We start from the raw sequence: 25792 nt of genomic DNA on the forward strand, positions 1-25792 counted from the left end.
AGAATTTAGAAATCGCATCGCACACGGCCCTAGTGATAAAACTTTTCATTCTGTTTGTGGTGTAAGATGAGGAGGAGAGGGTGAGATTTGCCTAAAATAAAATGCTGTAAATTAATACTAGTATTTTATTGGTGGTTAAAATTGGTATTATTGTGCATTATTAATTCGTCAATTACTGTCCGGACGCGGAAACAGGGACGCTCTCTCTCTATCTCTCTTATTGTGCTTCAACACACCGCCATTTACAGATTAGTAGAGATTGCAAGTGGATTGAAGTGAGAGTGGAAAGGGAGAGGGAGCTTCCTGCTTTCACTTATAATTATGCCTCCTCCTCCTCCTCCTTCTACTTCCAGGCCAGGTATCAACGGACATGGACGTCCTCCGATCGCTGCTGAGACGGTGGTGGTTAGGCACCAGCAGCCGTATTACCGGAGCTACTCGTCTTCTTCGTCGTCGGCGTCGCTGAAGGGATGCTGCTGCTGCTTGTTTTTGCTGTTCGCGTTCCTGGCGCTGCTAGTACTGGCGGTGGTGCTCATAGTAATACTGGCGGTGAAGCCGAAGAAGCCGCAGTTCGATCTACAGCAAGTGGCAGTGGTGTACATGGGAATCTCTAACCCTAGCGCTGTTCTGGATCCAACCACCGCCTCCCTCTCCCTGACCATCCGCATGCTCTTCACCGCCGGCAACCCCAACAAGGTCGGGATCAGGTACGGGGAGTCAAGCTTCACGGTGATGTACAAAGGCATGCCACTGGGGAGGGCGACGGTGCCCGGATTCTACCAGGACGCACACAGTACGAGGAACGTGGAGGCCACCATTTCCGTCGATAGAGTCAATCTTATGCAAGCCCACGCCGCCGATCTCGTCAGAGACGCTTCCTTGAACGACCGAGTGGAGCTCACAGTCCGCGGAGACGTTGGCGCTAAGATCCGAGTCATGAATTTCGATTCACCGGGAGTTCAGGTTCTCCTTCTTCTCCCTTCTTCCCTTTCGTCACAATCGGGGATCTGGCCTAGCTAAGCCTAGTGTGAACACTACTAAACTCTTCTTGACTCTTGACAAAGAAATTACCACCCAGTCAACACACACACCCATTCGTAAAAACAATTGCCGGTAAAAGTTAAAAAACAAAAGAAAAGAAGTTGTTTTTTTTTTTTTTTTTTTTTTGTCAAAAAGAAAAGAAGTTGTTAAGTTAATAGATTCCTTACACCACTAGTCATGCTCTCTGTCCCCACTCTGCTTTGCTTTTCGCCTTTGCTTCTCCTTCACTTTTGATATTGTCTAGGATCCACGTACGTATGCGTATGCCACCACCTAAAAAAAAAAGCTAAATAATAATCCATCTATGTATATTGATTAAGCTGTAAATAATCCATCGGCCATCGCCTTCCTTTGATATTGATAAATGATATTGATGTGAAAAAACGACCGATGCATTGCAGGTATCGGTCAATTGCGGGATAGGCATTAGTCCCAGAAAGCAAGCTCTCATTTACAAACAATGTGGCTTTGATGGCCTCAGCGTCTAATTCCAAACTGTAACATAAATATATATATATATATATATATATATATTATATATTTCTTCTACTGACCACTCCCAGCCTGCGAGGAGTTGCAAAAAGACTAAAAGATCCCAGCCAAAACTGGTAAGTAAAGAAATTGGTATCCTTTACCTGCTTCTTTGGGAAATTTTTGTTTGTACAAGCTCAATTTGCAAAAGCAACAATGTTTATTTACCAAAGATAAATTTACTCACCCAGTAATTTACTCACGCTGCAATCCCTTGGCCCATCTAAGGAGCATTCGTTTCTATTTATCAATCCCTTGGCTCATCCGCTTGCTACATATCAAATATATTGAGTAATTTTTGTGAGGTTTGCTCTGACATACGCTTTCTCCTGTTTGGTTGAATTCGACGAGATGCAAATACTCGTGCATCACACGCTGCTAAGTTGAAGTGAACTGCTCCAGAATAGATAGCTTTCAATATTGATTTTCTTGATTCGGTTACAATGCGAGAGTGGATGGTCTGCCATTCATTTGATTTGATGGTACCGCAATATGCAAAGCAGTCTCAGAATACTTAATTTACATGGTCAATATGCGACTGAAATGACCCGAGACTGTTCTTTTCGGATTACATATCTGAAGATACGTGATCAGTTCCACCAACCTCTCAATCGACTATCTTGGTAGCAATCCATCGCAAGTGTCTAAGGCTTGTGAAAAGTGAGTTTCTAATCAAGCCTCCACCTCCTTAATAATTCCCATTGTAACCTGTTGTTATCTTATCCTTGGCAAGTGTCTAAAAACATGTGACAGAGAGACTAAGGAGTCTAAAGCTTGTGAAAGTGATTTTCTAATTAAGCCTCCACCTCCTTATTCGCTTTTGTAACCTGTTATTATATCTGTAGCATTTTTAGCAGCCTCCACCTCCTTGTTGTCATTCTTTTTGCTTGGCTTTTAGAGTCTTTTATCTTTCTCCTTTACAACCTTTATCAGTAAAGCTTTCTTTATCCTGGTATGTCTTATTGTCCTTTCGGAGCATCCTTCTTAAAAGGGGCTTCCGTCAGTTTACCTTGTAATACACCGGAAACCTTCTCACAAGTCACTCAATAATATTGAACGGCTTACACACGCAAGCACTAAGGCGACTTTGCGGGCTCAATCAGAGGTTGTTACTATGCAAAAGCCCAGCTATGAGTAAAGAGCAGTTTTCACTCTCGGCGGGTAGTTACACACTCGAGTTCTTTAAACAAGCTCCCCACATCAATTGTAATTGACGGTGCAATGCTACTTTTCTGCAGAAGAAAGATTAGTAAAGGAGTTTTCTCGTTAGCACCCAAGTGGAAAAGAATCACTCGCATCATCAGGTAAGAAGTTTGGTTCTGAGGCTCATCGCTTTAGTTTCAAAGCTTATCCAGCTCGCCGGGTCTTTTCATTTGTTAATATGTTGGAATAACCTAATTAGCAACAATTGTAGTTTTGATCCCTTCTAGATCATCAACAAAACGTAGTTAGTCCCATTCGGATTGATTTTTAGCTGTTTGATTGAAAGAGCCTTTGCAATGATTATGTATGATGGAATGCTTTTACCCTAATATAATAGTAACAACTGCAATTTAGCGTAAAGTTTTTTTTTTATTCCCTGTGTATTATTAACAAACATCATAGTTATTCTCTGTGCTTTGGCTCTATTCTTGAACCGTTTGATTGACGAGCTAACATTGTTTTAGGAAAGACGATATAGCGTATACGTTTTAAACCGATTTGGGTCTTGAATCCTTATTTCTTCGGTACAGTAAAGCTCAAACAAGTAATTGGAGAAATACACTATACACACACGGCACGAGCACGACTTAGGAAACAGATTTTTTAAGTGTTCGACGAATCGCCCCATCGTGGCTTGCTTATTGAGGAAAAAGACTGGGAATCTTCCTCTTCGAGCGAAAACGAAGCTGGTTTTCTAAATGATGATGACGAAGAGTTTCATTCTGGTGGTTCAGTGTCCAAGTTACAGTTCAGGTGAATAAACATCCGCGACTAATTTTTCGTTTTAGTAGCCCTCATCATAAACTGCTAAGTCAACTGAAGAAGTGACTTAGATATTCTTCAGGAAAGCTCAAGTGTGAGAAAGTCTCTTAGTGATAGAGAAGGTTACACGGGCTCGAAGAAGGAATTTGTCACGTGGGAGTCACGTGCTATGTTGTGAGAGTTGTAACAAACTCAGGAGGGCACAACGGTCTTTTCTCTCTTTAGGGATTTATATCGTCTTCTTCCTCTTTCTCTAATTCAGTTAGTTCGATCAAGGTTGTTAGATCGTTAGAGAGAGATTGAGAGAAGAGAAGAAGAAAGAGAGAGAGGTTCTGAGCGATTGTAACCTAAGGATTGTTTCTCAGAGTTCTAGTGGATTCCAGAGGTTTACTCCGGCGAGACGTAGGGATTCCGACGTAGGGATTCCGGTTTGGATCCTGAACTCGTAAATCGCGTGTGTTCTTTCTTTTCTGTTCTCGGATTCGTTTATTCTTTAATTCAATTCATTCATCAATTGCGTAGTCAGATCTATCGGAATCTATAACAAGTGGTATCAGAGCAAGGTTCCGGCGATAGAGCGGTAGTGATTTCAAGATGTCTGGAGTTCCGATTGCGGTGTTTGACGGATCGGGTGATTTCTCTCTATGGAAGATGCGGATACGAGCACATCTTAGTGTCATCGGTTTAAAGGATGTATTGGCAGTTAGATCTCCGGTTCCTGATCTAACCGAAGAGGAGTTACAAGATCCGGAGAAGGAAAAGAAGCGAAAGGCGGAGGATGCTGCGAGGTTAGAAAGGTGCGATAAGGCTAAGAATGTGATATTCTTGAATGTAGCAGATAAGGTCTTAAGAAACATTGAGCTATGTGAGACTGCAGCGGAAGCTTGGGCTACTTTGGATAAGATGTTCATGCCAACGTCTCTGCCGCACCGGGTTTATTCACAACTCAACTTCTATACTTTCAAGATGCAAGAGAATAAGAAGATTGATGATAATATAGATGATTTCTTGAAGATTGTTGCGGATCTGAATCATCTGTAGATTGAGGTTTCAGATGAGGTACAGGCAATTATCTTGTTGAGTTCGTTGCCAGCTAGGTTTGATAGTTTGGTTGAGACGTTGAAATATAGTACGGGTAGAGAGAAGTTGAGATTGGATGATGTAATGGTTGCTGCGAGAGACAAAGAACGAGAGGTGGCACAGAATGGTAAAACGGTTGCTGAGGGTTTCTTTGCAAGAGGACGATCAGAAGGGAAATATTCTAATCAGTCTCCAAAAGGTAAAGGAAGATCTCGTTCTAAGTCGAGAGATGGTAAAAGAGTATGTTGGATATGTGGGAAGGAAGGTCATTTCAAAAAGCAGTGTTACAAATGGCTAGACAAGAACAAAGGAAAGGTTCAGGGTTCTTAAAAAGCATAAGCGAGTTTAGCTAAGTCAGGGACAGAGCAAGATGCGGCTATGGTTTTGATGGCTGAAGGTGAGTCTCTGTTAGTGACAGGGAATGTTGCAAGTGAATGGGTCTTAGATACGGGATGTTCCTTTCACATGTCTCCAAGGAGGGATTTGTTTTCTGAGTTTAAAGTACTGAGCTCCGGTGTTGTAAAAATGGGGAACAATACTTACGCTCAAGTTGAAGGCATAGGGAATATCAAGATAAGGAATGAAGACGGAACTTATGTTGTTTTGACCGATGTGAGATATATGCCAACGATGTCTAGAAACTTGATCTCACTTGGGACATTAGAAGACAAGGGTTGCTGGTTTAAGTCGCAGAATGGGATTCTCAAGGTGATTAAGGGATGTTCAATGTTACTTAAAGGACATAAGCGAGATACGTTGTATATTCTTCAGGGAAGAGCTGAAGTTGGAGAAGTGAACTCATCTGAGCTTTCTAAGGATGAGACAGCATTGTGGCATAGCAGACTTGGTCACATGAGTCAGAAGGGGATGGAGGTTCTAGTTAAAAAGGGATATGTACAACATATTACTAAGGAGAAACTGGGATAAAGGAGTTGAAGTTTTGCGAGGACTGTGTGTATGGGAAGAATCAGAGAGTAAGCTTTACCCCTGCACAACATATAACTAAGGAGAAACTGGGATATGTACATTCAGACTTGTGGGGGTCTCCTCACAATCCTCCATCTCTTGGTAATAGTCAATACTTTATCTCATTCATTGATGACTATTCGAGGAAGGTATGGGTTTATTTCCTCAAGAGGAAAGATGAAGCGTTTGCAAAATTTGTTGAGTGGATGAAGATGGTAGAGACTCAGTCTAATAAGAAGGTCAAGAAGTTAAGAACTGATAATGGGTTAGAATACTGCAATCTTCAATTTGAGAATTTCTGCAAGGAAGAAGGAGTGGTAAGGCATAAGACTTGTGCTTATACTCCACAACAAAATGGAGTTGCAGAGAGACTCAACCGAACTATAATGGAAAAGGTGAGGAGTATGTTGAGTGAAAGTGGCATGGAGAAGAAGTTCTGGGCAGAAGCTGTGTCAACTGCGGTTTACCTGATTAACAGGTCTCCTTCGACGGCGATTGATTTTGATTTACCAGAGGAGAAATGGACTTCTACTTTACCTGATTTAAGTTCGTTGGGAAGATTTGGCTGCTTGGCTTATGTGCATGCGGATCAGGGGAAGTTAAATCCTCGAGCTAAGAAAGGTATTTTCACGAGTTACCCTGAAGGAGTGAAAGGGTATAAGGTGTGGTTATTGGAGGAAGGTAAATGCATCATTAGTAGAAATGTGGTATTCAGGGAGGAAGTCTTGTATAAAGATCTGAAGAATGGAGTGCCAGTTGGAATCTATGATTATGTTTCTGATTCTGTAGGAGAAGGATCTGGGACTGATGGTCTAGGTGTTTCAGTTCAAGGTGGAGCTGATCAATCTATTAACACTCAAGGTGAAGCTTCTCAAACTACAGATTCAACAGTGTTAGATCATAATGATCAAAAAGGAAATGGTGAAGAGACAGAGTCTGATGAGGAAGTAGATCTCAGTGACGATCAATTAGTCAGAGATAGAGCTAAAAGGACGATCAAGTATAATCCCAAGTATAACGAGTCAAACCTGGTTGGCTATGCGTGTTATATTGAAGATGATGGTAAAGATGCACCAAAGTCATATCATGAAGCAATGTTGGATGCAGATTGGGAGAAATGGCTGGAAGCAATGAAAGAAGAAATGTCGTCAATGCGTAAGAATCATACTTGGGATCTTGGAGACAAACCTAAAGGAGTCAAAGTGGTGGGATGTAAGTGGGTGTTCACAAGAAAACCAGGAATACCTGGGGTAGAGGCACCGAGATTTAAGGCGAGACTAGTAGCCAAGGGTTTCACTCAGAGACAGGGGATAGACTACACGGAGATATTTTCTCCAGTGGTTAAGCATGTGTCCATTCGGTATCTTCTGTCTATGGTGGTCCAATTGGACATGGAATTGCAGCAGATGGATGTGAAGACTGCGTTTTTACACGGGTATCTGGATGAGGAGATATTCATGGCTCAACCTGAAGGTTTCCAAGATGAAATATTTCCAGAAAAGGTATGTCTGCTCAAAAAGTCTCTTTATGGTTTGAAACAGTCTCCTAGGCAGTGGAATTTGAGATTTGATGAATTCATGGTGGAGATAGGATTTGCTAGAAGTGCTTATGACAGTTGTGTGTATTGGAAGAAGTTTGGTGATCAAGCTTATGTTTATCTACTTTTATATGTGGATGACATGCTTATTGCTTCTGTGAGTAAGTCACATGTAAAGGAGCTGAAAGAATTGCTTAGTGGTGAGTTCGAGATGAAGGACTTAGGAGATGCTAAAAAGATCTTAGGCATGGAGATCACTCGAGATCGGGCTGCAGGTGTGCTAACTCTTTCACAAGAGGGTTATGTGAAGAAGGTGTTACGGACGTTTAAGATGGATAAAGCTAAGTCTGTTGAGACACCTATGGGAGCTCATTTTAAGTTGAGAGCGGCAACAAATGAAGAGTTTGAAGAGCAGTTTCAAAAGATGAAGATTGTGCTTTACTCAAACACAGTTGGGAGCATCATGTACTCGATGATAGGCACTCGACCAGACCTCGCGTTCCCAGTAGGGATTATAAGTCGTTTTATGAGCCGTCCTCTGAAGGATCATTGGCAAGCGGTCAAGTGGTTCTTGAGGTATATGAGAGGCTCAGAAGGTAAGAAGTTGTGTTACAGGAAGCAGGATGATTTCTTGTTAAGAGGATATTGTGACTCCGACTATGCTAACAATACAGATAATCGGAGGTCTATTACTGAAGTTTGTATTTACTGTAGGAGGCAACACTATCAGCTGGAAGTCGAAGTTACAAAAGGTGGTTGCTCTCTCTACTACAGAGGTGGAGTACATGGCACTTACTGAAGCAGTAAAGGAAGCGATCTGGCTCAAGGGATTGGCTGGAGCGCTTGGTTTCTCACAAGATTTTGTGGAGGTTCATAGTGATTCTCAGAGTGCTATTGCTCTTGCTAAGAACTCAGTTCATCACGAGAAAACCAAGCATATCGATATTCGTCTACACTTCATCAGGGATATCGTAAGTGAAGGTTTGGTTAAGTTGGTGAAGATTGCAAGCGAATGCAATCCTGCTGATATTTTCACTAAGGTTGTACCGGTGGATAAGTTTCAGGGAGCATTGGAGATGCTCCGAGTAACTGATAACTGAGCAGTAAAGCTCACAAGGTTGAGCGGTGAAGCTCATAGCTGGGTGGTATAGCTCAGGTACCGGAGGGAATCCAAGTACTAGAAGAGAGGCTAGAAGATTATCAAAGTCAAGGTGGAGAATTGAAGAAGTGACTTAGATATTCTTCAGGAAAGCTTAAGTGTGAGAAAGTCTCTTAGTGATAGAGAAGGTTACACGGGCTCGAAGAATGAATTTGTCACGTGGGAGTCACGTGCTATGTTGTGAGAGTTGTAACAAACTCAGGAGGGCACAACGGTCTTTTCTCTCTTTAGGGATTTATATCGTCTTCTTCCTCTTTCTCTAATTCAGTTAGTTCGATCAAGGTTGTTAGATCATTAGAGAGAGATTGAGAGAAGAGAAGAAGAAAGAGAGAGAGGTTCTGAGCGATTGTAACCTAAGGATTGTTTCTCAGAGTTCTAGTGGATTCCGGAGGTTTACTCCGGCGAGACGTAGGATTCCGGTTTGGATCCTGAACTCGTAAATCGCGTGTGTTCTTTCTTTTCTGTTCTCGAATTCGTTTATTCTTTAATTCAATTCATTCATCAATTGCGTAATCAGATCTATCGGAATCTATAACATCAACAGTTCATACGCTTAGTTTCTCTTTTTATTGGTGCTTGCAACATGTAGAGTAGGATCTTCGAAGGCTCGTTGGATTGCCGAATTAGGAATGGCTGAAGTTGAGGTTAAAAGGGGGAAACTTTGGACAACTACTGGAATCATTCGTAGTGGAAAGACATATTGCTTCATATAAGAGGCTTTGTATGTGCCAAACTAAAGTTTTATGGATCTTAGATTTCTGAAATATTCATATTTCATATTTCTGAAATATTCATATTTCTGAAATATTCATATTTCTGAAGCATGTTCCTTTTTAGGATTCTCTTCTTCTCGTGGCAGGTATTTGAGTGAAATAGGAGAGTTGCAGATCTTAGGTAGTGAAGATGATGTTGTGATCCCATTGAAGGACTTGTATGAGAAAGTTGCAGAGGAAAAAAGCGGTTGTTGTTGGGAAAACTATGAGATTTATAGATACTTAAAGGGTCTTGGTTACATCGTAGGCAGACATGGGGTTTCTTGGACGTCAAAGGATGCTGCATTTACAGTTCGTTCCGGTGAATGTCCTGAAGACAAGGATACTGTAGCTAAAATCTTGGGAGATATGCAGATCTGTGATGGGAAAGCGGTGTATGACGTGTATTTGCCGAATAGCCGGTTCAAGAAGTCTTCTCCTGGTGAACCGAGCTTTGTGGCTTGCTTCTCGGGGTAAGCGCTTTCGTTTGTTGGAACTATGGGAGCAAGTTTTGCATTACACATCTTACTCAATATGCTCATCCTCTTTTACAGGGACTCTCCACCAAGCAGAGAAGATATTAAAGTTCTGCAAAAACGCATAGCTGTACAATTAATGTTTTGCCTTATCGCTCAGGGCCGTGCCAGTTTCTTTTCCTTCAGTTCCATAGACCTCCCTGTCTTACCATAAAATGTAACAAAAGACTGATTGATCTTGTATTCTTTCGACAAAGTCACAAAACAAAGTAACTTTGATGTACGTATATCATGAGGTAATATCTACGACTATATGTATTTTTACAATGGATAGGAAGAATCTTGTAAAAGGCTTCAGACGAAAAAATGAAAGACAAAAGCTTCTTTGAGTGAGATTGCTTGTATCCCCTCAGATCATCTAAGGACTGCCGAGGTTTCTCAGGTCCCTTGACTTGGCAAATAGAGATTAGGATACAAGTCCTTCTATCGTTTTTTCTGCAATTCCAGTGACTTTTATATGACCTGCAACTCTGATACAAAATAATCCACAATCGCACAAACACACCAAGAATCACCAAACAATCGATTGAGTATTCATAAAACACTAATCGAAAAGCCAGCTCCCAGATTGGGAGAAACCCAGCAAAATATTTTTAAGAGTTTACAAATTTTTGATAAGATTCGATGATGAAAAACAAAAAGAACAATCACATGGTTTTAATGTTTCCCTCAACGGCTTCTTAGCCGCTTTATCTCGACCCTCCACGTGTACCGCTTGAGATAAGCCGATTCTTTATTTGATTTCTTCTCACGTGCCACCCACACGTACGGTTCTGTATCACAACTTCCCCTCCTAACAAAACCTCGACCTCAAGGTTTAAACATCAATTGCAGGGAATTTCTTCTTCAGATCGAACAGAAACTCCCATGTAGCCTCCTCCAAAGGTTCGCCCACCCACTTCACTAGAACCTTAGTAGCTGCTCGTCCCTGTCTATTCACCATCTTCCTTTCCACAATCAACTCAGGTTCTTTGGTAAAGACCTCGGACATCACTGTTGGTAATTGAGTAGTGGTGAGCACATTACCCACGAGAACCTTCAACTGAGAGACATGAAAAACCGGATGTATCTGCGAAGAAGATGGAAGAGCGAGCTTATAGGCAACCTCTCCACATTTGTCAGTGACCTTGTAAGGACCGAAGTACTTGGGAGAGAGCTTTTGATTGGCCCTTGAAACCACATATTGTTGTCGATATGGTTGAAGCTTAACATACACATAATCTCCGATTTCGAAATCACGCTCAGTGCGGTGTTTATCTGCAACTTGTTTCATTCTGTGTTGTGCTCGAAGCAGGTGGAACTTAAGAAACTTCAGCATATTCTCCCTTTCCTGCAGCGAACAAGCCACAACAGCCACTTTGCACTCTCCTAGTAAGTATGGAAGATGGACAGGAGGAGCTTGGCCGTATACTGCCTCGAACGGAGTCATATTGGTGGAAGTGTGATAGTTGGTGTTGTACCAATACTCTGCTAAGGCGAGCCATTTGCACCACATGTGAGGATGAGCATGGCACATACAGCGCAAATATGTTTCAAGGCATCGGTTAACCACCTCCGTTTGGCCATCACTCTGAGGGTGGTATGCACTGGACATTTTAAGAGAGACCCCTTGCAGAGTGAAAAACTCCTTCCAAAACTCACTTGTAAACACAGAGTCCCTGTCACTCACAATTGAAGTAGGGCAACCGTGTAGTTTAAAAACATTATCCAAGTATGCCTGAGCAACCGAAAGAGCACTGTAAGGGTGTGACAAGGCGATAAAATGAGCTGCCTTACTGAGCCGATCCACCACCACCATGATAACTGTCTTACCTGCAGAATCAGGCAAACCATCAATGAAATCCATAGACACTTCACTCCAAATCGTTTCCGGAATGGGTAGTGGTTGTAAAAGACCAGGCGACGCTGCGTTATCGCTTTTGCATTGCTGGCAGACATTACATCCACGAATAAACATTTGTATGTCCTTCACCATTCCCTTCCAGTAAAACAAACTCCTCACCTTTTGATAAGTAACTTCACGGCCCGAGTGACCACCTACCCCAGAACAATGAAGCCACTCCAACATCGAATTTTTAATAGCAACATCAGCTGGTATGACTATCATGTTCTTACGCCTAAGAATGTCCTGGTTCCACGAATAATTCTTCTTAGCTTCAGGATCCTGCTTCAACTGCTTAATAATGTCTTGAACCACACTTTCCGTAACATACGCAGCTTGAATGTCTCGCAGTAGGTCACACTCAACAGTAGACATTGCCATGTGTAAAATCTCTGCTCCCTCCAGAGGAGACAACGCATCAGCCACTACATTTTCCTTACCCTGCCTATATTGAATCTCGTAATCAAACTCCAATAGTTTTGGCAACCATTGCTGCTGAATAGGCGTATTAAGTCTTTGCTCCAACAAGTACTTGAGACTACGTTGATCCATTTTGATCACGAAATGTTTTGACAGTAAGTAATGTCTCCACTTACGCACTGCCAAAAGCTCCTTCTCGTAGATGGACAAGTGAAGTTGCCTCCCCTTCAATTATCGACTTATATAGGCCAACGGATGACCGTCCTGCATCAACACTGCACCAATATCCTGACCACACGCATCTGTCTCCACCACAAAAGGTTTGTCAAACAAGGGTAATGCTAAAACCGGAGCATTGCAAAGGGCGTCCTTCAGTTCTTGAAAAGCATTTTGTGCTTTTGCAGACCACTTAAATGCCTCTGTTTTAGTCAAGGCGTGCAATGGTGCTGCTATAACACCAAAACCCTTGATAAACCTTCTATAATACCCCGCCAAGCCTAAAAACCCACGCAACTATTTCAAGGTAGTGGGAACTGGCCACTCCTACACTGCTTGGATCTTCGCGGGGTCAATCGCAATACCTTCATGACTGATGAAATGACCCAAGTATTCCACTCTGGTCACCGCGAACGCACATTTACTCATCTTCGCGAACAATTTGTGAGCTCGCATAACCTCAAAAACACTCTCCAACTGATGAACATGCTCCTTCACAGATGAACTATAGATGAGAATATCATCGAAAAACACAAGAACAAACCTCCGGAGAAAAGGCTTTAAAACTGCATTCATAAGACTTTGGAAGGTTGCTGGTGCATTTGTGAGTCCAATGGGCATAACCAGATATTCATAGTGCCCACTATGTGTTTTAAAAGCAGTCTTGTGGATATCCGGAGGTGACATCCGAACTTGGTGATAGCCAGCCCGCAAATCGATTTTAGAATATACTCTAGACCCTCCCAGTTCATCCATTAAATCTTCAATCAGTGGTATTGGAAACCTGTCCTTCACAGTCATCCCATTGAGCTCCCTGTAATCCACACATAAACGCCACGTACCGTCTTTTTTCTTAACCAATACAACCGGAGAAGCATAAGGACTGGAGCTAACTTGTATGGTGCCCCCAGTCAGCATATCCTCCACTATCTTGTCAATTTCATTCTTCTGATGTAATGCATAGCGGTAAGGACGTTGGTTAACAGGATTAGCTCCCTCCAAAAGTTTGATCTGATGATCGTGATTATCTCTGAACGGGGGTAGTTCAGTTGGTTCAGCAAAAATATCAGGAAATTTCTCGACAATGTCCCCCACTATTGTCTCCTCCTTGCTATCACCAATCATTGTGTTAAGCGTACAAGAAGTCAACACTTCCCCCTCTTTAATTTCTTGCACACACAACATGGCGAATTGAGCTTGCTCATCTTGCAACTTCTGAAGCTTTTGTGCCTTCACGTCACGCACCGAGCCTTGTTTAATGCCATTCAGCCTTACCTTCTTCTTATTAAATCGGAATCGCATCTCCAAGTTCAAGAAATCCCAGTTAATGACGCCCAACGTCTCCAACCATTGAATTCCCAGTACCATATCAATTCCTTGGAGAGGTATAAGTAAGACATCTGATTGAAATTGAGTAGAGTTGAGCTTCCACTTGAAATTCCTGACCGTCCCTTCCACTCTCAACTTCCTACCATCAGCCACTGATATTCGAGTAAGACCAGCAGACTCCACCACAAATCCCAGCTTTGCTGCTACTCGCGGATCCACAAAATTATGAGTTGAACCTGAGTCTACCAACATAAAAATGATCTTCTTCTCATAGGTTCCTTTCACCCTCATGGTTTTGTAGTCTGATATACCTGAAACAGCATTAACTGAAATCCGTGGCATATTGGTTTCATCTTCTTCCCCCAGTTCTTCCAACGCATCCTCAAACTCTTCCTCTACATCCATCCGAAACAGCTGAGTCTTCTTATGGACTAAGTAGTGTTCAGCCGTATACTTCTCATCGCAAAAGTAGCAAAGTCCTTTAGCTCTCCATTCACTCATTTCTTGTTGAGATAATTTCTTAGCTGGATTCCCCGGTGCCTTGAAAGATGTTCTACCACCGTGATCAGCCTTAACTTCCCCTTCGCCACTTCCCTTGTGATGTTCATATATTTTACCATGTTTTCCCTTAGTTTATTCACATCTTTTACATCTTTTGCTATCCATTTTTACCATTATTGCATAGCTTTAGGACTAATCATGCATTAGAGTTTAGTTGCATTGCATTTGCATCTTTTCATGCATAATCAGGTGATTTTGGAGCTTAAGGAGCATGGAAGCAATGCTGAGGAGAAGTGAGGCAATCATGAAAGGAAAGCAAGAGAGTTAAGGCTGAAGAACCAAGGTCCAGAGTCCAACTCGACCCCACACTCGACCAGACACTCGACCGTATGCAGAGGAGGACTCGACCGAATGGAGGAAGCAGAAGAAAAGCCAACTCGACTAGCCACTCGACCGAGCACAGGGTCGAGTTGATCGAGTCGTTGACTATTTTGTCTTTTAGTATTTTTAGGGCTTCCACCCCCTCTCCTATATAAAGCATTGTACCTGCAGCCACCAAAGAGTCCAGCTTTTAGAATAGTCAGAAACCTAGTTTTTACCCTTTTTGGGAATTATTCCTTTTGCACTTTTATTATTTTTAGATCTTGTACTTCCTTGAGAGAAAAACTCTAGATTCTTCAATATTGTTGGTTTCATAACTTTCTTAATATTGAGAATTCGAGTTTCATTCCTTCTTGAATGTTATAGATCTTTGTTTTATCTTTCATTTGATGCAAGTTTCAGTATTTTCTGGGTTTATGATTTTTGTGTTCATCATGTGTTCTTGTGAGTAGTGCTTAGGATCTTGAGGATGGGTTAGGTTGGGCTGTGTTTGAGGTTTGTTTGCTTTGGTCAAGCTTGATTGTGGTAGAATCTCTTCTAGGCTAGATGTTCTTAATGCTAATCCTGAACTGAGAGGTTAGGGTTTGATTTCAAGCATCTTAGCATCACACCAATGTTTAAGGAGCATAGATAAGGCTAGATCTAGAGCTTACCATTAGGCTTGCTAAGAGATTAGAGGTCTAGTTTGGTATGAGATGTATTGCTTAATGCCTGCTTGTGTATACTCTTTACTATGTGAGATCAAGTCTAGAGATGCATAGGTTTGATTGTTTCTTGCCATGAGAGTGGATTAAACTTGTCTTAGATTTATATGTCTAGAGATTAGCTCAAAGCTTTGCTTGAGATTTGTTGGCCAAAGTGTGATAACCTCATTCATTAGTCCAGCCCATGAATCCCTCCTCAAGGCCTTCCCTGTTTATTGATTTTTAAGTCTTAATCCTGCTGTTTGATTGTTGTTTGATTCGTTCTTGTGTTGCTCTGTTTTTCTTGCATTGCTCTGTTTCATGGATTTATCCAGCTCGACCCTGCACTCGATCGAGTGCTTGCTCGAATTCATCCCCAGAACTCTTGTTTATGATTTGTAGTTGTCCTGTCTTATCTCTAGTCTCATTCTATTTGCATTACTGTTGCATTTACTTATTTCCCTGTTCAGTATTGTCTTGCATTGGTTCATTAGCATAGTTTCTATTTCTGTTCTAGATTCATTTTAGTGATAATCATTCTGTTCCATTTACATTCAGCATCTAGTTCTAGTAGTTTTACTTTCTGCTCATTACATTTCATTATTAGGATTGTTAGTGACAAACATCCTTTGCATATTTGGCTTAACTTAGGCTCATATACACATCCTGATTGTTCACAACCCTCAGATTGGATTGACACCTCTTGTACTACAATTGCATAAGGGGAATTGAAACACCCTGCCATTCATTCATTTCATATCTCACCATTGCATACATCCATCAATCCATACCACTAACAAAGTGTGTTTCACCTTGCTAACCATACTCTGTTTAGGAGACCAAGCTGTATTGGGAGGCCTCTTTGGGTGTGCCTTCTCATACAGCCTGCCTAATAAGAAGCAATGGCGCACTGTCAAGGGTTGAAACATTCTCACATGCATTTGCGTGTCCAACCTTAGTCCCGCTAAGTAAACGCTCACCAAGTATTCCTCCGACAGATTCAACCTAATCTTAATCAGAGTGAACTTCTGGTGGTAGTCCACGATTCCATCAGTTTCGTGTAGCTGCTTAAGCTCAGCCATGGGATCATCACAAACATCCTCAAACTGCTCCTTTAACAACAACACATATCCCTTCCAATCATATAGAACTTCCAAACCGACCCCAGATTGTATGAAAGAGTGATGCCAAGCTGCTGCGTGACCGTCGAAATGAATCGCAGCAGTCTTCACTTTCATATCATTCGGAGTGAAATCTATTCCAAAAAATTCCTCAGCCTTAAACAACCACTCCTTGATTCGAGACCCATCAAACCGAGGAAAATCGATATTTCCCAACCTAGTAACCCCACCATAGTAGTATTGAGCTTCAGGTCTTACCTGTTCAGATCGAACATCTCTCCTTGCTTCCCTGAGCCCCGATCCTTCAGCTACGGTTGGAGAAAACGCCGATCCGTCTGGTTTTGCTTTCGGAGAAACCTCTAGTGAGATCTGCACCGATTTCCCCTTCACCGACGCATCCAACGATGGTTGAGTCGTCACTCGCCTCAGCAGCTCATATAGTTCCCTGAATCGTTGTAGAGTCTCCTGATGCTGTTCGTCAACCTTAGCTTCCAACCGCGACATCCTTTCTTCTAGCAGATCCTCCTCCATCACCAGATCCACCATTTCTGCCTTCATCGCATCTCCCGCTTGAGATCTTGTTCCAACCATCCTTGATCCGAGAATCGTCTACGCTCTGATACCTTTGATACAAAATAATCCACAATCGCACAAACACACCAAGAATCACCAAACAATCGATTGAGTATTCATAAAACACTAATCGAAACGCCAGCTCCCAGATTGGGAGAAACCCAGCAAAATATTTTTAAGAGTTTACAAATTTTTGATAAGATTCGATGATGAAAAACAAAAAGAACAATCACATGGTTTTAATGTTTCCCTCAACGGCTTCTTAGCCGCTTTATCTCGACCCTCCATGTGTACCGCTTGAGATAAGCCGATTCTTTATTTGATTTCTTCTCACGTGCCACCCACACGTACGGTTATGTATCAAACTCATAAACTTTCAGTATGTTAGAGAAAGAGAGACATAAGTGGTTGTATACCGATCATCACATTGCTTGGATTCATAAACAGTCTTTTCTTGTAACACCCAAGTGGGGAAATACTATAGCGCAGTCTGTATAAAGACTGTTTTCGGTTTCAAGAAAAGGAAATGTGTCATTGCAGCCCCAAGTACACCGATCATCACATTGCTTGGATTCAAACATCTATAGATCTTTGCCAGCTCCGTTGTTTTATCCGGTCTGAAAACCTCGAATCCAATTCCCTCAGCTTGTTCCACCAAAATACTCTCATTCAGTATCTCCCTCGATCCGTTTCTCGACAGAATCACTAGTTTCGTGTTATGAGCCAAAGCCTTAGCCTTAGCTCTAGCAATAGCACCCGTAGTTTATAGTTCAAGAACAAAGAGAATTGAAAGCTTAACTTCCCATTAACCCAAGCCTCTTTCTAGAGAATTAGGTTAATTGTTTGGAAGATCCTTTCTTATTGATCTTTGAGTCTCCTTATAGAGGAAAACCCTTACAACCGACTTATGCTAAATAAGTTAAAATACCAAAACCTTAGTTCAACAATAAAAGGAAATCTTAATAACCAACTAACAAGAGGCTTTCGGCTTCTTTCTTTGGTAAGTAATCCCAAAGCGTGTATCATTACTCCCCTCCTCGACTAGGAGCTTGTCCTCAAGCTCCAACTCCATATACGCTTCATACAGTTTGGATGCCTCTTCCCAAGTTGAATCTTCTGCAGCATCTTCAGACCGTTGGACCAACACTTGTCGAGAGCCGCCACGCAGCCTTGCTTTGAGGAGTTTTAAAGGTGTTGGCGGAGCCACTCGGCCGTTTAACACAGACGGCAAAACAGGGCTATCACTTGGTATAGTGCCCTTATGCTTCTTAAGCAAAGAAACATGGAATACACTGTGAATTTTGTTCCATCTGGTAGACGCAACCTATAAGAGACCGAGCCGATGCGGTCCAACACCTGAAATGGCCCATAATATTTAGGGGACAACTTTGTGAATGCTTTCTTAGCCACCGTTAACTGTTTGTACGGCTGAATACGGAGACAAACCCAATCACCAACATTGAATTCTATGAACCTATGATTACTATCATAAGTAAGCTTCATCCGTTGTTGAGCTTCCAACAGTCTCTCGCGTGCAATTGACAGAAACTCGTCACATTGCTCCAATGCTACATCGACCGCATCAACCTGTGAACTGCCCGCTGTATAATCCAAGAGTCGTGGTGGTTCTCGTCCATAGACCACCTGAAACGGTGTAGCTTTTAATCCTGTATGGAATGAAGTATTATAACAATATTCGATCCAAGGGAGCAAGTTGAGCCACTGTCGAAGCGAGTCACCCGTAAGGCATCAGAGATACATTTCCAATGTTTGGTTAACAATCTCTATTTGTCCGTCTGATTGAGGCCGATAAGATGTCGTAAAGCAATGGTCTGTTCCCAGAAGTCGGAATAACTCACGCCAAAACAAACTTTGGAAAATTGGATCTAGATCTGTAACTATCGTTTCCGGAATTCCATGAAGCCGACAATATCCCGAAAAAAAACTTGGGCCACGGAGCTTGCAGAGTAAGGGTGACTTAGTGGAATGAAATGTGCATATTTCGAAAACCGATCAACCACAACCAAAATAGTTATTTTTCCTGAAACGTTTGGCAAGGCCTCCACAAAATCCATGGAAATATCAGACCATATTTGTGTTGGAACTGGAAGCGGTTGAAACAACCCTGCTGGTTGTAATGTTTCCCACTTATTTTTTTGACAAACTTGACATTTGCTAACAAAATCCTGAATAGTCTTCTTCCACCCTTTCCAATAAAAATCTCGTCGAATCCGGTCCATTGTGGTCCATTGTTTTCTGAACTCCCTCATGGCCAAAATTGTGAAACACGGACACCACTTCTTTAACCAACTCAGAATCGGATGACAAATAAGCACGTCCTTTATGGAGAATCAGCCCATCACGAACTTCCCACACATCTGAAAATTCCCCCAGAATAACCTTATCCCTTAATTCTGCAAGAGATGGAACATTTTCTACTTCAGCTTTTAACCTTGCAAAAAGTCCTTTAGATGACCGTGATAATGCATAGACAACACATTCTTCCTTAGGAGGTTCCTCACCGTGTCGAGAAAGGGCGTCAGCCACCTTATCAGTTTGTCCTTATCTAAACTCCACACAGAAATCAAAACCCAATAATTTGCTAACCCAGTGAATCTGTGGTGTTGTAGATAACCTCTGCTCCAAGATGAACTTAAGGCTATAATGATCCGTTCGAATCAAAAAGTGATGTCCCCACAAATATGGTCTCCTATTAATTACCGCTTTAGCTAATCCAATTAGTTCACGCTCATAGGCCGCAAGCTTGAAATGCCTATCTGCTAGCTTTTTACTGAAAAATGCAATCGGATGGTCTTGTTGTTGTAAGACTGCACCAACACCACTTCCCGACGCGTCACACTCAACCACAAACTCCTTAGTAAAATCGAGAAGAGCTAACACCGGCGACTCTGATAAGGCCTTTTCAGGGACATAAATACTGCTTTGGCCGTGTCCGTCCATGAAAACCCATTCCGGCGAAGTAACCCGGTGAGAGGAGAAGCGATTATGCCGTAGTCCCGTATAAACTTGCGGTAGTATCCAGACAAGCCTAAGAATCTCCGAACCGCTCGAACTGAAGTCGGTGTGGGCCAGTCACTAATGGCTGCAATTTTGGCTTCATCAACCTTCATGCCTTCACCCGTAATGACATGTCCCAAATAACCGACCTCTTGTCGGCCAAAAGAACACTTAGCTTGTTTCAGCAACAACTGATGCCTACGTAACAGCTCAAAGACCGTTCGTACATGACGTACATGCTCATCTAACGTCGGGCTATAAATGAGAATGTCATCGAATAAAACAAGCACAAACTTTCGAAGCTCATTTTGAAACATGGAGTTCAATAGACTTTGAAATGTAGAAGGAGCATTAGAGAGTCTGAAAGGCATTACTAGGAATTCGTAGTGACCATGGTGAGTCCGGAACGCCGTTTTTTCAACGTCTTCCTCGCACATGCGAACCTGGTGGTATCCCGAGGCAAGATCTAGTTTGGTATAATAGCGAGCTCCATGTAGCTCATCCAAAATCTCATCCACCACTGGGATCGGGAACTTGTCCTTTATAGTAACCTTGTTAAGGTCTCTATAATCAACACAAAAACGCCATGTCTTATCGGGTTTCTTTACTAGCAAAACTGGTGAAGAAAAAGGTGAGGTGCTTGGTCGAATGACACTATTCCAAAGCATCACAGCACACTGTCGCTCAATCTCATCTTTCAGTAAATGCGGATAACGATACGGCCTACCCGCTACATGGTTTGCACCGTGAATGAGACGGATTCGATGATCACATTGTCGTTGTGGCGGTAACCCCGTGGGACTGACAAACAAATATTGATATTCCACTAGCAACTTAGCCAACTTTTCACACGTGGTTGGAGCACGAACCGGTTGCAATAGTGTGGACGCCGCAGGCTGATGTGGTACTTGGTGGCTCTCAACAACCCTATTAGTGGTAAATATTTCGGGTTCCTCTCCAAACCAACTGTCTAACTCCTCTTCTGCATTTCCAATAGCATGTAAGGTAACCCCTTGTTCTGACTTCGCGGGAGTTTCACTGAGCCACTTAACGAGATTATCCTCATGCTCAAATTCGATTGTATGGGCTGGACCATCCCATATGACACACCCAAGAGCGTTGAGCCATCGAATACCAAGCACTACATCGAATCCTCCGAGAGGTATTGCAAAGCAATCCGTGACGAAACGGTGTCCTTGTACCACCATAGGAAGCCCCTTGCAAAACCCGTCAACTGGACATTTTCCTCCATCGGCCAAAGACACCATCCGGCCTGGTCTTCGTTGTATGGGAATGCCCAGTTCCTCCGCAACACTACTTTTGATAAAATTGTGGGTGCTGCATGTGTCTAATTGCACCCATCCCGTCCCCTTTGCAATTTCCGCATTCACCTGAAAGGTGCTCCCTGTTTTATCGCCCTTCATAGCATGAAGAGAAATCTCCATATCGCCCTCCTCACATGAGTCATCCACAGAGTCCTTGTCGTCTTCAATGGTCTTTATATGGAACAAAATTGGATGACATTTGTGTCCCGGAGTAAACACTTCGTCACAATTAAAACAAAGTCTTTTTTCTCTCCTTTCTGCCATCTCCGAGCTGGTTAACTTTTTGTAAATTTTCTTTTTCGGTAGTGGTCCTTGTCCTTCTTAATTTGGAACCAGCGTCTCTCCCTCTTTAGCCCCAGTAAATCCACGAGCTCCCATAGTAGGTCGAGTTGTTGGTGTCACAAAACGTGATGGAGGAGCCAGATGTCCGCCAAACGTACGTGTTCGTCTATCCCTTTCAATCTTATACTCATTGTCCCTTGCATATTCCATAGATTCAAAGATTATTTTGGGGCGGAGATACTCGACCTCTTTCCGCAAACTGTCTGTTAATCCCGCACAGAACTGCCAAAGCTATTGATCTCCAGTCAAACGTGTTTGTCGTCCCAAGCATACCTCGAACTGGTTGCAGTATTCATCTATTATTCCTGTATGTCGAAGGTTACATAAGTCTCCCACTGGGTTGACAGAATCTGCCTTCCCAAACCTACTCTTGCAGACACGTTTGAACTCGGCCCACCCAATACGATGTACAACTAGTCGTCGTAAATATTGATGCCAATGGTAGGCTTGACCGGTTAGCACAAAGCTTGCTTGTCTGACTTTAGCATCGTCGTTGAAAATTCTCTGATCTTCAAAGTAATCTTCACACTTTTGTAACCATTCCACGGCATTAGTGGTACCATCGTATGGAGGAAATTCAATTTTGGAAGGTACTACCGTGAAACCAGCTGACCCCGACTTGTCTCCCATACCTTTCCTAAACTCAGATTGATCACTAGGAAGGAAATCAGAACCAACACCTTCAGCTATTTCTCCAATCTCTCGTACCTTCCAGTCATGGGTGGATCTATAGAGGAGGAGGGTGGGGCATGTGCCCCATACTAATATTGAAAATAAAATTTTTGAACACTCGTCGTAATTGTTTGTTAGGTCAAGTGGTGCTTGGTTCCATAGTAGAAGTTGAAGATAACAAGTTCGATACACATATTTTCTTCCTTATTTTAATACTTCACTTCTTTCATGTTTTTATATTTTTCTGATTGGTTGTATTGTATGTTTTTTTGCTTTCACTTAATTATTTATATACCAAAACATATTGATTCTTTAGTATTTTTTTTAACAATTTAGTCTTAAGTCGTTAATGTAAACCAGTATTACTATTATCTACGTTATGATGTATTAAATAAAAATTATATTTAGTAAATTTTTGATTTATTATATATATTTAAAAATAAAGAAATCAGTGAAATGGTATTCTTCGTAAATGTTTTTTTGTAATGTTTAGATTTTAAAACCTCATATTTTAAAATATATGAGATACTACAAATAATAATTATTAGTATTAAAATTTTCATATGTGCCCCAGGTTAATATGTCGTCTGGATCCGCCACTGCTACCAGTCACCACCTCCATCAGTTTGTCGGTGCCCTTGCTCTCTTCCCACAAAACGTCGTGCCCAAGGTCCCCCTGAGTAAGAGGGTTGATGTCCATAGGTTGCGTTCATCTTAGAGGCTGACCCTATACCCTCTCTTTTTTCTTCCTGTATGGTGGTAAACTGGTCTTCCACCACGTTTTTCTTGCTGGGTTGAACAACCACACATTCACGACCCTCCTCTGTTTTCGTTTGGTTCTTGCTGGGTTGAACAACCACACTTTCACGACACTCCTTTGTTTTCTTGTGGACTGTATTTGCCATGGCGAGGGTGTGCTCACGTAACTCTTCTTGATTTGCCACCGTCGACGCTATCACCGCTTGTTGTATCATGACTGTCTTTTGGATAGATCCCAGGGTTTCTCCCATGGGATCCATCCTCTCCTCAAAGTCCCGCTTCATGTCTCTTACCTCTTGTGTCAAATCCCTCAATGCTTTCACAACCTGCGCAACTTGAGCAGCTAAAGCTTCGTTATCTCCCATGGTTTCGTTTGGCTCTGATACCAAGTTGTTATGAGCCAAAGCCTTAGCCTTAGCTCTAGTAGTAGCACCCGTAGTTTATAGCTCAAGAACAAAGAGGACAAAGAGAATTGAAAGTTTAACTTCCTTTTAACCCAAGCCTCTTTCTAGAGAATTAGGTTAATTGTTTGGAAGATCCTTTCTTATTGATCTTTGAGTCTCCTTATATAGGAAAACCCTTACAACCGACTTATGCTAAATAAGTTAAAATACCAAAACCTTAGTTCAACAATAAAAAAAAATCTTAATAACCGACTTGCTTTGGGCTTCTTTCTTTGGTAAGTAATCCCAAAGCGTGTATCATTTCGGTTTCTTGAACCCGTCGTCTCCAACTCCTTTACCAGTCTTGTTCACTGACTCGAGTTTTTCCTCTTGAATCAGTCCACGGATGTGAGCCCAGTAAGCTCGATCCAACACATTTCTGAAATCAAGAATCGTTTTATTCCCCAAACATCAACGATGAAGTAGCATTTAAAATGACCAAATCTCCAAAGATTTCATTAGGAGAGGTTGCTCCTTAATGGTCTCCTGTTTCCCAGTGGCCAGTGCAAGCAAACTGCAAAACAAGGCACGATGGGATAGGACACACAAGCCAGGGGACACATAAACAAAAACGGCACGCTGTGCTTTGGTATTGTACATAAACGTCACGATGTGCTTTGGTATTGTACATAAACGGCACGCAAACCATATGTTTACCTGTATATAAATAAGTATATTTAGAGCAAGAGAGAGAAAATTGCGAGACGAACCGAACCGTCGTCTTTTGTTCTCAAAAAGAAGCGAAGCCAAGCCAAGCCCTAGCCTAGCGTCTCCGTCTTCCCCTATCTGTTCCTTTCCTTAAGGTAAGCTCTCTCAGATTTCAGATTCTCCTAGTTTAAATCAAGATCTGACTTGGCCACTCACGGATCATCATCGATCTTTAAGATCTGTGTTCCGATTTCTCCGATCCACTAAATCGGTTGATCTGTTTTCTCGTCTCTAGGTCGCTTTTTTTTCGTCTCTTCCATGCCCAGAGTCTTATTATCGTATACTTTCTGATGTTTGGATGATTCTAGTGATATATATTATGCCCCTAAATATGAGTTCCCCCTCTTTTGCAGATTCGTAATCTGTTTGTTGTGGGATTGCCTCTCCTCTTTGGTTTATCATAACCTCTCACTCGCATCAGGTAAGAAGTTTGGTTTAGATTTAGTGAGGCTTATCGTTTTAGTTTCAAAGCTTATCAGCTCGCCTTTTGTTATTATGTTGGAATAACCTATAATAGCAACAATTGTAGTTTTGATCCCTTCTAGATCATCAACAAAACATAATTTGTCCCTTCTGGATTGACTTTTTAGTTGTTTGATTGAAGAGCCTTTATGTATGATGGAATGCTTTTACCCTAATATAATAGCAACAACTGCAATTTAGCGTAAAGTTTGATTTTTTTAATTCCTTGTGTGCTCTGAATTATAGTTATTCTCTGTGCTTTGGCTCTATTTATTGGCCTCATGAACCGCTCGTTTGATGGAAGAGCTAACATTGTTTTTTCTTCTCTTTTGTGAGATGCACTTTTGGTTATCTTCATACCAAAATGCAGATTTTCAGTTGCTTTTTCAATCCAAATGGACTGCAAGAAGTTCATCCAGATGGTCGAGGAGAAGAAACGAAGAGTTCTAGAGAAGCAAGAAGCTCCTTTGAAATGGGAGCAGAAGCTAGAGGCAGCTGCCAATGCTAAAGCGGACTCGGACACCAAAGTAAAGAAGTCAAAGGTGGTCAGTAAGAGAAAACAAAGAGGTGCGTCTGAATCTAGCTCAGAAAGTGATAGTAGCTCTGAGGTGAGAAGAAAGTCTAGAAGATCTCACCATAAGCACCGGAGACATGCACACTCTGATTCAGATGACAGTGATAGGAGGAAAGAGAAGAAATCCAGGAGACAGAAACGAAGGTCCTTGAATCCAAGCGATGATAGCAGTGATGAGTATAAAAACGGGTCAGAGGATGAGCTGAGGATGAAGATAAAGCACCATCGGAGGCACAAGTGGCATAGCTCAAGAAAGACTTGGGATGACGACAATACCGAAGATGTAAACAGAAGACATTTAAAGCATCACAGGCGCAGTGAGGTGGTCACTTCAAGTGATGGTGAGGAAGACAGTGGAAGAAGAAGGCGAGGCAAATATAATTGGCACATCAGAGGTTCAGCTTCGTCGAGTGGCTCGGAAGATAGTGGGAAAAGTAGGAAGAGAAGGCATCGTTGGGCAGAGTCTTCAAGTGAGGACGATGGAGCAATAAGAAGGAGAAAGCATAAAAAATATGACAGAGATTCAGCATCCGAGTCTGATGGAAGAAGGATATCAGATGAGAAAAGCGAGCACAACTTGGACAAATGAAAATGGAAATTGTATTTGTTTTTAAATTCACGTCATAAGATCAGGATGTTGTGGTAACTAAACGAGCACATGAGTTCTACTCAGATGTTGGGACCCAAAGATGATGAATATTCTGTTGAATTACAATTGTTGTAGCACTCTGTCTCTCTTCTTAGATTTTCGTTTCACATTTGTCGCAAGAATGGTTTTTGGTTTGATTCCTCATGTTGCAAATTATCTTTGATCAA

General features: G+C 42.0%; 4 protein-coding genes across 5 annotated transcripts; 3 read left to right on the plus strand and 1 right to left on the minus strand.

The window, feature by feature from the left end:
• Positions 1-321: 321 nt before the first annotated feature.
• On the plus strand, positions 322-1774 carry LOC104710014 (uncharacterized). Its single transcript, XM_019230371.2, has 2 exons — positions 322-963; positions 1443-1774. The coding sequence occupies exons 1-2, from the start codon at positions 322-324 to the stop codon at positions 1527-1529; spliced, it is 729 nt and encodes a 242-aa protein (XP_019085916.1). The 3' UTR covers positions 1530-1774.
• A 627-nt stretch (positions 1775-2401) lies between these two features.
• LOC104710015 (uncharacterized) lies at positions 2402-25762 on the plus strand. 2 transcript variants are annotated; one of them, XM_010426541.3, is made up of 5 exons: positions 2402-2733; positions 2811-2876; positions 22605-24035; positions 24294-24361; positions 24739-25762. In XM_010426541.3, exon 5 carries the CDS (start codon positions 24798-24800, stop codon positions 25563-25565), a length of 768 nt encoding a protein of 255 aa, XP_010424843.1. In that variant the 5' UTR covers positions 2402-2733; positions 2811-2876; positions 22605-24035; positions 24294-24361; positions 24739-24797; the 3' UTR covers positions 25566-25762. The 2 variants fall into 2 exon arrangements, with proteins under 2 accessions (XP_010424843.1, XP_010424844.1); XM_010426542.3 differs by lacking the exons at positions 2402-2733; positions 2811-2876 and having other exon boundaries at positions 23908-24035; positions 24773-25762.
• LOC104710013 (uncharacterized) lies at positions 9083-9897 on the plus strand (the record flags this gene model as incomplete). Its single annotated transcript, XM_019229817.2, has 2 exons — positions 9083-9504; positions 9586-9897. Coding segments are annotated over 2 exons (558 nt in total), but the record flags the coding sequence as incomplete, so codon positions are not given.
• Positions 17152-23154, minus strand: LOC147937522 (uncharacterized). The gene is made up of 9 exons (XM_087464186.1): positions 22647-23154; positions 21632-22119; positions 21350-21580; positions 19613-21187; positions 19395-19547; positions 18981-19220; positions 18030-18395; positions 17759-17937; positions 17152-17416 (listed from the first exon to the last, which is right to left on the minus strand). Exons 1-9 carry the CDS (start codon positions 23152-23154, stop codon positions 17152-17154), a joined length of 4005 nt encoding a protein of 1334 aa, XP_087320312.1.
• Positions 25763-25792: the final 30 nt, after the last annotated feature.

The sequence above is a fragment of the Camelina sativa genome, chromosome 9 (genome assembly GCF_030686135.1).
Source record: "Camelina sativa cultivar CO46 ecotype springtype chromosome 9, ASM3068613v1".
NCBI classification, from domain to species: domain Eukaryota; kingdom Viridiplantae; phylum Streptophyta; class Magnoliopsida; order Brassicales; family Brassicaceae; genus Camelina; species Camelina sativa.